This window comes from Ursus maritimus, unplaced genomic scaffold (genome assembly GCF_017311325.1).
Source record: "Ursus maritimus isolate PB19 unplaced genomic scaffold, ASM1731132v1 scaffold_34, whole genome shotgun sequence".
NCBI classification, from domain to species: Eukaryota; Metazoa; Chordata; class Mammalia; order Carnivora; family Ursidae; genus Ursus; species Ursus maritimus.
In genome coordinates, this window is record NW_024426008.1 from 26,960,464 (window position 1) to 26,974,124 (window position 13,661).

Consider the following 13,661-nt stretch of genomic DNA (forward strand, 5'->3'; position numbering starts at 1 on the left):
AATCACCGTCTTTTCACCGATGGGTGGGGTGACTGTTACTTAGGTGGTGGGTTAGAAGGGTTCAGCAGCCTCAGCCTTTCTCTGGGGCTGTCTCTGGGCTGAGCACCTGCGGCCGAGGCTGCAAAGGCCCTCACTCCTCACAACAGCTGAGGGAGGTGGGTCCCCTCAGCCCTGAACCACACGCCCCTATCCACACTCACAGGATGCATGGCTGCTCCCATGTTTCTAGGGATCTTCCGGCCGTGGCCCTCAGTTCTGTGGGATACACCTCCTAGTTCCCCGTCTCCCTCATTCCTCCCTTAAAAAAACAAACTAAGGAAGAGTGGAATGGATGTAACCGTCCTGGGACTGGGGACTTGTTGGCTGTGTCCAGTCCTCACTGTCTGTGGGGCACAGGTGCGGGGCTGGGCTCAGGAGCACAGCCCGGGATGGTTGGCGTGTGTCCCAGCACATGCCCTGGCTTTCCCGTGGCCGAGTGTAGGGGCTGGCCTCTGCAGTTTAGAAGCAGGCCCTGCTGGACACTCACTGCCCCACTCAGAGTGACCATGAATGGCCCTGGCCACCCCCCTCTGCAGAGCGCTCAGGGAGGAGAAGCACCAAGAACCTCCCTCGGATAGAAACACCTGCTTGCTGTTTACCATCTCCAGGCTTCTTGCTCTTGTTTCATTTCCATCTTACCCGAAGGGCTGAAAACAACCACACGTTAACGGTCAGGCATCGCGGTGACCAAATACAATTTCCATTTGTTCCCCTGAGTCATAACATCCTCTTCAGTTTCCAAACCCCAGTACGAGAGCTGCCTTAGGAGCAGAATCTAAATAAGCAAGAATCAACACCTTCTAGGCGTTTATCCTCACGTGGGGATTGCTGGTGCTCGCTGCCATGCTGGGGGCCTCCTCCCCCGGGACGGGAGGCGGGAGGGTTCCCGAAGGCCGCACGCAGCTGCAGGTGGATCGGGCCAGCGGGTCCTCACAGGCTCCGGAGCCGGCCTGGTAGTTTCTATCCAGTTAAACGCTCAGGTCTTCCTAGATCCCGAGCAGGTTTTCAAGTGCCAACAATCTAAGTGGGCATTTTAAACTGTCTGATTTTCTCCTACAGCTCAGTCATGGTTTTGCTTTGAGGGTGACAGGAATGTGGCCGGGAGGCCCTGGGATGGTGGGGTACCGCCTGCATAATTTCCCCCTGACTGCTGCGAGGGCATGAGGGTCCATGCGGAGAGAACACTGGCGGTATTGGGGTGGGGGCAGGACCGCTGTTTCCACCCCTGGAATTTACTTCACTGTTATTACATTGTCTTCAAAATGATAAAAATAGCAGGGAAAACTTATGTAGCTTATTAAATTTAGGGCAGCTTCTAATTTACTCAGTGTTTCCTGAATCCCACCACAGGCTGCCATCTACAAAGCTAATGGAAACTTCCCAGTTTTAAATTAACTTGGAATGTCCTTGCTGGCCTTTAAATTGATCACATTGATTACAAGAGTATCCGAGATGGCCCCATGTTTGATGCGGGCTTTCTGATTTGTACGCACCTGGGATTCAAGCGGGTGACACCCTTCCCTCCGCGCTCGCTGCGGGTCTGTGCGGCAGGCCGCTTGTCTCTGGAGACAGACCCTGCACCGTGGTTGTCTCTCGGTGTGGGGGTGAGACGCTTTCCTTGTTGGAGACGCCCTGTGCGTGGTCACAGTGCTGCCTAAGGCCCGCTGTCGCCCCTGGGCCTCAGGCTCCCGGTCTGTGAAGTGGGCGCCCCTCCTTCCTCCCCCGAGCTGCCGTCAGACCCACGTGGCATGGTTCTGGCCGAGCGGACCAGCAGCTGGTGTGCTGGGAAAAGCCCAGTACAGGTGGGCTGCGGTCGTGACCGATCACTGTCGTGCTCACGGGACACCCGCCTGACCCATCTTCACGACACCTTGCTGGTTCTTCCCATCTTCCAGCGAACAGCTGGTTTTCCAGAGCTGTGGGCTGGGTACTGACGACGTGTCTCATTTCTTGTTCTGGACAGATCATCGCGAACCACCACATGCAGTCCATCTCCTTCGCATCCGGGGGAGACCCGGTAAGTGCCCATGGCTTGTGTTCTTTGCTCTCACTGGGAGTTCCTCAGACGGGGCCTAGCTTCAAGGGCTGCCTTTAAGCACACGATCGGGAAAGGTAACTGGGATGCCAGCTGTCCCCCTCCCGATTCCACAAGCTCTTCTGGGCTACCATTAATTTTCATTTCATCAACCCAAAGCTGACAAAAATTCTCCAAGTGCTGGCTTTCTGAAGAGCGCGTGGGACCATCCCCGGTCTCAGAGCCGTCAGGGTTCCCCGTCTGGGACGGCGAGTCCTGCCTCATTCCTGTTTTCTGTTGGACGTCCACGAGGGCCCTCTGATGTTCTATTTGAAGTCAACTGGAGGGCTATGAATTTACTTAGTCTGGTTTATTCATAGGTGTTTGGAATTAGAATTTTTCTCCCCAAATTTAATGCTGTTGTCTGAGTGGTTTGCTTTGCCAGAAGGGAAGGAGTGCAGAGAGGAAGGGAGAGAGAGGGAGAGCAGAATGAGAATGTTCTATTTTTGCATATTGCTTCTTTCATTAAGAAGGTGGGGTCACAAGGGAATTTGCTGCTTACCTTTGGTCAGGAGGGGAGGAGGAAAAGGAGGGAGGAGGGGAAGGAGCGGAGGAGGAGGGGGGCGAAGGAGGAGGAGGAGAAGGAAGTGGGGGCTTTCTGGAACTGGCCATCACGGCGCAGGAGCCTTCAAGGTCGGCATCTTTCCACTACCGAGGGCGCCTGGATGACTCAGTCCTTCCACTGATTTATTCTATTCAAGCCCTTCATGATACATCATTATGTACAAACGTGACATTCATTGCTTGAGTTGGGGCAAAAGCATCTAGTCTGAGTGTTCTTTTTTCTCTAATTCTTTAAAAACCTGGCACCCGTAACATCGAAAACCCAACAGACAACCCTGGCGCTGACATCGCGTGCAGGACCGATACCACGGTGGTCATGTGGACGGTCTGGATAGTCTTGTATTAATTTTTAAGATTATCATGGAAATGAAAACATAAATTAAAAAAAATTCTGATGACATCTCACACAATGGAGAATATACCTGCCCAGCCCCAGGGTTCCATGGATCTCAGACTGAGAGACACGAGTGTTATCGTAGGACCTTCCAATGCTGTTAGCTCCTGAATCCATGAAGACCATCTGTGAGTCCAAGCTACAGATGGCGTCAGACCCTGACCAGACCTTTCTTGATGGAAATGACCGGAAGCCGGGTCCACACCCTTCCCAGCTCAGTCTGTGCATATACCAGTGGGCCGTGGCCTGAGCGGGAGGCTGAAACAGCGTAGGTGGGCTGCACGCTGGAGGGACCTCAAGTCAAGTCAGGCGCTACTGGGAAAGCCCTTGCCGTGAGCGCTGGGGAACGGCGTACGGACACGCACCCTGCACTTCACACCGTCTGCAGTGGGTGCTCATAACCCCCGCATGCCCCCACGCTCACCGTCCTCACCCCTCCCGTCGGAGTGTTTTCCTGGAGCACCGCAGAGAGAGCGAAGTGGGGGGGTGTCCTGCCCACGGAGAGAAGCACCGGAGGAGCTCACGACACAGAATCTGTCAGATGCTGAACACAGCGGGAGCTCGTCTCTAACTCTGGAGGCTCGAGGCAGTGACATTTGGGAAGTATCTGCCAGGATGGGGTGAGGCTTTACCAGCTGCCCCCCTGAGACTTTTCTGAATGTTGCAAATGTCAGCTTTGCAGGGATGTCTTTTCTGCTTTCAAAAACGAAGAGAATTATGTTTCCTCTGCCGGTTTAGAAACTAAAACCCACCTGGTAGCCCCAGCCCACTTCTGAGGACAGTTTCCTCCATGTGGCCAAGAGAACTCGTGTGTCCCCTGTAACAGCCAGACCACTCCACGGAGCTCACAGGTTTGAAAAGACTGAAGAGGATTAAAGTTACTGCTTCTGTCTGAGAGGAAAAGAACCGTCACCTCTCGTCCACCCAGGAAGGCGTTTGTCACTAAGCTGGTCTCCCCGTGGCCTCTAGCCCAACAGCACCGGCATCTATGGGAAACTTGTCAGAATGCACGTTTGCGGGCCTCACCTCAGACCCACAGAATCAGAAGCCTCAAGGTGGGGCCCCACAGTCTGTGTTTCCACAAGGCCCGCGAGGGAGGCCAGAAAGAGGACCACTGTCGGGCAGAGCTGAGGGCAGGGGTCGGCGGCCTCCGTCACAGCAGAGCCTCTGCAGAGCCTCAGAACTTCCTGGCATCCAGCCCACTTAGGTCAGATTATCCAGGAGCTGGGCCTCGGACTTCAGTGTTGTTAGAGCTTCCCGGGGGGCCCAACACACAGAGAACGGGGTACCCGTCACACCCCTGCTGCCTGGGCCACGGGCGCAGACAGCAGCGTCAGCACCAGTGCGAGCTGGGGAGGATGCCGAACTCAGGCCCTGGCCCGCACCTGCCGAGCCAGAATCCCCACTTCACAAGGTCCGGGGATTCCTGCCCACGGGGCTGGAGGAACGCCGCCTGACTGGGCTGTTTGACTCCCGAGCTGGTCTGTGCCCCGTGTGAATAGTGATGCGTGTGTCTCATTTCTCTTTGACAGGACACAACAGACTACGTTGCGTATGTAGCGAAGGACCCCGTTAATCGCAGAGGTAAGCAGTGCTTGACTCTCACGCGCTCTCACTCATACGCAGCCGGGCTTAACGCCAGGCGCCAGATATTCCTCATAATCTCCGCCCCGCCAGTGGCACCAGCGTGTGTCCTGCCGCACTGTTAATGACCGTGGAGGCTCGTGGGCAGTCGAGTGTGGCAGCATACTTGGCCGGGTTGGGAGACACTGGACGACCGTGAGCGTCAAACACACACCCGCGTGCAGACAGCTGTAGCTTGGTGCACCCGACCTGCCCATCGCAGATCCCACTCAGGCCCTACGTGGCCTCGGTTACACCTGGAACCTTCCACAACCCGCCCGTCCTCCTGTCCAGCCCCAGCTCCGTGGCCAACTCTGCCACCCCAAGGCTCCACTGCCCTGCACAGCCCTGGAGCCCAGGGTCCACGCTCTCGTGCCGTCCCCTCACAGCCCACAACACTGCCACGGCCTCAGACGCAGGCTGGATGGGGGATCTGAATGTTCCAGTACTTTCTGTCCTCCTAGACCCTTGATTCCTAGACCCTACCTCCACACCCACAGCCCCATTCTTTTTATCATGTCCAAAACCCAAGCCCCACCCATGGGTGCTAACCACCTGGGTGGGCAGGCTTAGTACGGTGCGCTACCCTTGAATACGGGTGCGTCCCACGGCTCCAGCGTGGAACTCGCCCACAAAGAGCGGGGCTGCAGTTTCTAGCAATATAAAGCAACACTTCTGCTGCAATGGGCTAGTTCCCCCTCCTCCCACCCTCCAACCCAGGTACCACCTGTTAACACTTTCTAGTTCGCTTTACAAGCCTTTTTATCTACGTACATACACATATATTCTCTTCTGTTAAAATTCTAATGCAAATGAGATCCTAATGTTCTGTTTTGGCCCCCCTCCCCCATACCGTATCTCGGACACATTTCCACGACCTCCCACAGAGAACAGGTTGCTGTCCGTGAGGTGGCGCCATGTGACGAGATATGTCTGCCAGGTGGACCGACCCCCGGGGGTCCAAGAACAGACTCCTTCCCTGTTCTTCCCCACGATGTTGTGCGGCCCCTCCCAGAGGCATTTGCAGGGAGATTAGATGGTGGATAGGTCAGTGGACCTTGCAAATTGCCACCCAGTCTGGCTGTAAAAATTTGCATTCCCGTCTAAGTGTGTGAGGGTGATTTTCCACCCGGCCTCTTCCTGCCCTGGCTTAGTCCTCGGAGGTGCGGCAGGACCGCCTTCCTTCCTCGAAGCCAGAGCTGATGAGATTTTATGGTGTTAGCCTTATTCTCCCCCAGGTGTGTGGATGTCAGCGGTGGGGGGCGAGGCGGCCCATAGGTGAGGTGCTGTTCTGGATTGTAACTGCCGCGTGGTCACTCCTGAACCACAGGTGGGGTAATCACAAAGGTCTGAGCTCAGACGGGAAGGGGGCATCGGGGGTCTTGATGAGCCCGGGACTGTCCCTGAGACCCCTCGCTGACTCAGGGAGGCCACGCCTCCTGACCTTGCAGCAGCTTCTATGCTGTGGCCGCAGATAAGCAGGTCTTGGGGGAGGGCGCCATGCGAGCCCGTTCCTCCCCAGGGGACTGCTTATCCATTTGCTAGAGCTCCTGCTTACAGTGTCTGCAGGCCCAAGAGCAAGGCGCCGTCAGGGCCCCACCATCTGAGGCCTGGAGGGGGGACCCTTCCTGCCTCTGCCAGCTCCTGGGGGTGCGCCGGCTAGGCTGGGTGTCCCGGCTGGTGACCGCACGGCTCCCGCCCCCCCGTCTTCACACAGCTTCTGCCCCAAGCGCGTCTCTGTCTGCTCCTGGGCATCTGTTTAAACGGTCTCCGGTTATAGTGGGTTTGGACCCACCATCCTCCAGCCTGACCTCATCTCCCTGTCGGTTAAGTCCCTGCCAATCTGACAGGTGTGAAATTACTTTCTAAGAGCTCAGCGAGCCTGCCTCTGGGGCCAGGAGACGCGGCACACTCCTGCTGGGCCTCGAGCCCTTACCTGTCTCTGATCTAAAACCCCGAGCAATGCGGCACATGCCGATTCCCCAGATGACAGGCTAGCGTTGGCTGGAAACCGTGCTGGAGTGTGGGAGTCTGCGTCTGTCTGGTGAGAGCTCACTAGTCCAGTGCTCCGTCCAGGGAATGCCACAAGCTCCCGGAGCCTGCGGATGGGACTTAGGTCCTCATCTGGGGCTCTGCTGCCCTCTCGTATCTGCCCTCATCCAACAGGGAGTTTCCACCTGCAGCCCTGCCCCTTGCAGGTGTCCCAGGAACTGACTTAAAGATGGCCCGGTCCAGGCTCCCTGCCGTGTAGACTAGCAGGTCCCGCGGATGGACCCAGCAGCCCCTCTGCAGAAACCGTGTCCTTGCTTCACCACAGCTGCGACTCTGCTTTTCAGAAGGAAGGGAAGCTGCTTGTTTTTGACCCTTGCCCAGCCTGTTCTCCACAGTACCGACCAGGCAGCTCCCGTGGCCGGTGGGGGATGCAGGGGTAGCGTGCGTAGCTGGAAACAGGCAGGTGGGGACAGGAGTGCCTCCCTCCCTCCTGCCCAGACTCCTGCCTCCTTATGGGCTGGAGGGGGACCTCCACTCCTACCACGTCATGCACAACCGTGCGCCTCTAACAGCTACTTAGTACGGGCTTGCTCTGTGTCTACGGGCTTGATGTTTAATAAAAACCAATACCAACAATAAAATAAAATAGTAGCAATAATCAGTAATAAAAATACAGCTGGCATCTGTGCCCTTGGGACACACGTCTTAGCCATCCCTAGTGTTCCGAGGGGCTTGCACTGTGATCCGGAGCTGCTATATGTCACGCTGCTCTTCCCAGGATATCCTGTGTCCTCGATGCACCCCCCTCCAGCCTGGGGGGACGAGAAGCCTGAGGACCCCGCCCCGGCAGTGGCCATCCAGGGGAGCTTTGTGCAATGAGAGGACGGTTTGGTGGCTTCACAGGTGTGGGGGCAGCTCCCCTTGCGCAATGACTCCTCCCGCAGCCTGCCCCCACCACGCCCCTAGGGGGACCCCAAATACAGTGACTTCCTAACCATTGGCGGGAGCCAGGTGGAGTATGACACCTGCACTGGCCCTTTTCTCCAGGGAGAATTCCTTTGCCTCATTAGTGACAAGGCCATGTGGGTCACACGGGGAGGGTTGGGACTCCCACGGCCCCCAAGGACGTGCATCTGGAGGAGACATCCTACTTTCTCGCTGGGATGGCAGGTGCCTGTTCCAAAGTGGCTAAGAGATGCTCCAGCCCCCGAGGGGCCCTCGTCTGGCCACTGACACCCTGACTTTGATCTACTGTTGAGCACGAGCTGCTTTTCTGGGAACCTGCACGAGTTGCTGCTGTCACAGTGGGGCAGGTGCAGGCGGCGTGCGGTGGGAGAGACCCGTGAATTAATATCCCTTTAAATTCCTCTTTAATTTGTTTGAGTTGCCACATTCAGTGAGGACACTTGACTCCCACTGGGAGGCAAGCAGACAGCCCGCTCCGCATCCACGGACTAGCGCAGGCCTCTTCCCCGAGAGTCAGGTTAGGTCCATTCCCAGGCCCGCGGGGCCTCAGTGTGGCCCACTTCTTGCTACGATCAGGATCTCTGTCTCATCGACGTTTCCTTCCAAACCCTGGTTCTTTCTGCTGGGCTTGGGAATGGGTATTTTATAGACCGCTAAGAGATTCTTAAGAGCAATCAATTTGAAATTACAAATGTTGAAATATATTTACAAATAGAACCCTTAGTGTTAGCAAGCAGAGCCGTTAAGAGATGGATCCCTGTGGTGACATTTTACAGCTGTGGCCCAGGGACAGGCTGTAGGTGGTGCTACGGGGACAGCCCGTGAGGGACACGCGCCCTCCCATGCGGAGCCTGGTGGCCCCGGTGTCTCTAACAGGCCTGTGCTGCTTGTGCTCACAGCTTGTCACATTCTGGAGTGCTGTGACGGCCTGGCCCAGGATGTCATCGGCTCTATCGGACAGGCCTTTGAACTCCGGTTTAAGCAATATTTGCAGTGTCCTTCCAAGGTGCCCGCATTCCACGACCGGTGAGTAGCGCTATGACACGCTTTGCAGTGGCCTTTCTGTATTTTACAGCCTTTCCTCTTAAAGTCACTCGAGAGGAGAAAATCACGAAACGGCCTCCACGGGGTGTGGTCTGGACAGACGTGGTCGGTCACAGGGCTCCAGGCTTGGAGGCACCTGGGGGGGCCGGGCTGAGGCTTGGGAGCCCCACAGATGGAGGCCGACATATGGGCGATGCTGTGAATGTTGAGGAAAACATTGTCTAGAAACTATAGAGACGGTAGCCAAGGTTACAGGAATGCACTGTAATATGCTTCGTGCTGTTTCCTCTGCAACCAGGTGAGGGTCCCATGTGTCTCCTCCTTGGGTCTACATGGCTCAGGTGGACACGCGCCTTGTTCTGGCCGTCGTGGTTGCATGGCCGTGACTCGGGGTCCCTCCTCGAGGCCCTGAGCTGGGTGGCCTGGGGACCCAGAGCCTCCGGTGGCCTTGGGCACACACACCCGTAGCCAGGGTGAGCCTCGGCCACTGTCTGTGGGAGCAGCACAGCCCAGCCTGATGCGCGTTGTTCTTTCAAGGGTCCAGTGAAAGAGTAAATACGAATAGGAATTGTAAGAAGATGTACCACTGAGTTTCCTCAGGACAGAAGAGTATTTTGTGCAGCATAAAGCATCCAGAGAAAGTCACAGGGGGCACGCCAACAGTCTGTCCTTGATTGGGCTTGCATCACAAAAGCCTCTTCTGAGGGCGCGTTCACTGTCCATGAAACTTGATTTCTCCTGAATTTACTTTCCACTCCTGCTCCAACGTCTGCAGCCACGTTCTGTGGTTACTCGCGAAGGCAGTGTCTACTTTCACCTTCGTTATTACGAAGGCTTCTTTCACCCCTCTGAGCTCTGCCCCTTTCGTGACTCAGCCTTTCAATCCACTCTCTCATCTCCTGGGAAATGGCTTTTAAGACGTCCATTTGGGAGGTACCCACGAAGACCTCACTTTTTCCCAGTTGGTGGAAGCGTCCCCGAGCTCAGACGCGCCCGCGTGCAGGAAGAGCAGTTAGAACGCGCAGAGCGTGTTTTTATAATCTTCATACACACCCACTTATCTGCAAACTGTATACACTGTATATAAAATTTGCAAGTTTGTTCACTATTCTCCTGCCACTTTTAAGTTTAGTATATAATGGGACATAGTCATTAAAAAGAGTAGATTGGTATATGTGTATTACCAGAACAAATCTCAAAACTCTTAAAGGGAGTGAAAAGGGATAGGAAACATTCATGGACGTTTTAAAACCAATAAATAAAATTGTGCATGTTGTTTATGGATAAATGCATGTGTGTGAAGAGTACAAAACCATGTAAGAATGTCGTGCACCAACGGTACAGTATCCGAGGACCAGGCGGTGATGGGGTGGGATTTAACTGTATCTGTCGGGTATGTCTCCTCCCCGACGTATCATAATGAAACTATTCCAACGTACAGAAAGAATTTTACAGTGAACACCTCTAGATTCCACCATTCACATTTTACTGTGAATTTGATATATATATATATCCATCTAAAGTAAGTTTGACAAATTTTATTTCTTAAAAAAAAGGAAGCAAACAGAGCAAAATGTTCACACTTGTCTAATCTCTGGTGGAGGCATATCTTTTATATTAATTGCTATGCTTTTCTCTACTTTGGAAATGTGGCATTAAAGTCAAATAAATATAAAAATATGTACAAAAATGATTGAGGGAGTTACGTGAGCTGCCTTGCTTCTCTGGGAATGCACTTAAGGTAAGAATTTTCTATATAATTTTTTATATCATTAAGTTTGAAAAAGTTTAGGGGAAAGACAATGAAGTAGACAGGATCTTATCTGTTGAGAAAGACTTCAACTCCAAATGCAAGTATGGGCACACCATTTCTAAAACAGAGCAGGAACGAGGGGACCTGCCTGACACCCATGTCACCTCATCTGACAAGCTACTTGTCACATCCACTGAGCAGGTCTGAGAGCATGGGAGAGGTGGGGACACTACTTTTGTTCTAGTGGGGACAGCCGGGGCCGTGAGAGAACCCTCCCTGCCTCCCTGCCCTGTTCCGGGATATTGGCTCTGGGCGACACTGGCTGGTTTTCCTCCTGAGATGCCGAGATACCAGGGACCAACAACACAGGAGCTCCTGTTTGTGGGGAGTTCTTGGGTTTTCACCTCACTCCCTCAGGCCATGTCTCTCCAACTTGGTAAATACGAGCTAGAGGTATGAGAATTTGGTGCATTGAGCTCCTTCGCCCACATGGCTTGGAGCGGAGACGTGGACAGCTGGGCGTGGAGGGAGTGGGGCAGTGTCAGGGCCCACCAGACTGCCCCAAATATCACAGTAACATGTCTGCAGCACACGATTCCTCCTTTCTTCTCTTCCTGCTGGTGAATGGATAGCTTTTTTGTGAATTATTTCTTGTCCATTGTATTCATTATTAGGGGAGAGACTTCTATCTGGATTCATCACCCATCTCCAACTGGAAATCCAAAATAGTCCTTTTAAATGAGGTTTTTTTTTGTTTTTGTTTTTGTTTTGGTGTGGTCTGATTTTCCTTGGAAGATTTTTTTCTGTGATTTTTTTTTTTTTTTGGTGGCAATCCAAGGCCATTTTCAACACAAAACCAGAGAAGACAATGACAATCAACTCAAGTGTAGCTAATGCTCCATGTTCTATTTTTAAAAATTAATATATAATTCATTTATGATAAAATTTACTCCTGGACAGCATATAATTCAGTGATACTTAGTATGTTCAGAGATTATACAAGCACATTTTCATGGCCTCATGCCCATCACCAGTCACCCCCCATTTTCTCCCCCTTCTCCCCCAGGCAACCACTAATCTACTTGCAGTCTTCGTGGATTTGCCAGTTCGGGGCATTTTGTATAAATGGAATCATACAGTCCCTGAGTGTCTTCTTTCCCTTAGGAGAATGCTTTCCAGATTCATCCACACTGTACAATATACTAGTACGGCATCCTTTTTAGGGCTGAATAATTTTCCATTGTACGGCTATCCCACCTCTTGTATGTCCTTTCTTCATTTTGTCCACATTTGCACGGGGCCCACCTCTTAGCTTGGGTGAGTAACGCTGCTGTGAAGGTGCATACAGTCCTCGTGTGCACGGAGCTTTCAGCACTCTTGGGTAAATACCCGGGAGTGCAATTGCTAGATCACATGGTAACTTTATGCTAAACTTTTTGAGAAGCTGCCAACTTATTTTCCAAAGTGCCTGTAGCATTTTAGATTTCCACCAGCAACGTGTGAGGGTCCCATTTCTCTACATCCTCACCAACACTTATGCTCGCCCGTCATTTTCATCACAGGTACCCCCCCCTGCCCTGACTGATTCCCATTAGCATTTCCCTGATGACTAATGATTACGCGTATTTTCATGTGCTTATTGCCTAATTTTTATATCTTCTTTGGAAAAATGCCTGCTCAAGTCTTTAGCGCATTTATTGATGTAGGAGCTCCTCATCTAGTCTGAATACTAGTCTCTTTCCACATACGTGATTAGCAAATATTTACTCCCATTTTGTACATTGTCTTTTGCTTTCTTGGTAGCGTCCTTTAAAGTACAATAGTTTTTAGTTTTTATGAAGTCCAGTTTGCTTTTTTTTTTCTTTGGTTGCTTTTGCTTTTAGTGTCCTGGGTAAGAAACCATTGCCTAGTCCACAGTTGCCAAAACATGGAAAGAGCCCAGATGTCCATCGATAGATGACAGATAAAGAAGACACACACACACACACACACGCACACACACACACAAAATGGAATACTACTGAGCCATCAGAAAGAATGAAATCTTGCCATTTGCAATGACATGGATGGAACTGGAGAATATTATGCTAAGTGAAATAAGTCAGTCAGAGAAAGACAAATATCATATGATTTCACTCCTATGTGGAATTTAAGAAACAAAACAGATGAACATAGGGGAGGGGAAGTAAATATAAAATAAGATAAAAACAGAGAGGGAGACAAGCCATAAGAGATGCTGAACTCTAGGAAACAAACTGAGGGTTGATGGAGGGGCGGCAGGATGGGGTAACTGGGTGATGGGCATTAAGGCGGGCACGTGATGGAATGAGCATTGGGTGTTATATACAGCTGATGAATCACTGACCTCTACCTCTGAAACTAATAATACACTGTATGTTAAATAAATTGAATTTAAATAAGAAATTTAAATTTAAAAGATAAATGGATGGAGTTAATTGGGGAAAAAAAGAGAAATCAGTATCTAATGCAAGGTCACAAAGATTTATACCCATATTTTCTTCTAAGTTTTACCTCAGTGCTTTTTAATTTCTTCTTATTATATAATTTCTTTGGCTAGAATCTCCAGTAAAGGGGCGCCTGGGTAGCGCAGTCGTTAAGCGTCTGCCTTCGGCTCAGGGCGTGATCCCGGCGTTCCGGGATCAAGTCCCACATTGGGCTCCTCCACTATGAGCCTGCTTCTTCCTCTCCCACTCCCCTGCTTGTGTTCCCTCTCTCTCTGGCTGTCTGTCACATAAATAAATAAAATCTTAAAAAAAAAAAAAAGAATCTCCAGTAAAAGGGTGACTAGAAGTAGAAAGGGGGAGCATTCTTATTAAGTTCCTGACCTTAGGGAGAAAGCATCACACCCAGTCTGTCACCATTAACCATGTGGTTAGCTGTGGAGTTTTCGTAGATGCCCTTTATCACAAAAATGTGCTTCTGTTCAAAGTTTTGTTGAGTATCTTTGTCATGCAAAGATGTTGGATTTTGTCATGTGCTTTTTCTGTGTCTATTGAGATAAGTATATGGTATTTGTTTTTTTTCTACTTATATGATATATTACACCAGTCAACTTCGAACTGTTGAACCAACTTTGCATTACTGGGGTAAATCCCACTTAGTCATGGTGTGTAGTTCTTTTTATGTGTTCCTGAATATGGTTTGCGAGTATTTTGTTGAGGATTTCTTTTCATCCATTTTCATAAGAGTTA

The 13,661-nt window shown here is 51.6% G+C and overlaps 1 protein-coding gene across 2 annotated transcripts in view; it reads left to right on the forward strand.

The window, feature by feature from the left end:
* Positions 1–13,661, forward strand: part of SHC3 (SHC adaptor protein 3) — a 102,908-nt gene that overhangs the window by 68,731 nt on the left and 20,516 nt on the right. For both annotated transcript variants that reach the window (XM_040620347.1, XM_040620348.1), the window contains exons 5-7: positions 2,003–2,056; positions 4,604–4,655; positions 8,552–8,678. In XM_040620347.1, the coding sequence (XP_040476281.1) occupies positions 2,003–2,056; positions 4,604–4,655; positions 8,552–8,678 (233 nt within the window). The remainder of the gene's footprint in view (positions 1–2,002; positions 2,057–4,603; positions 4,656–8,551; positions 8,679–13,661) is intronic.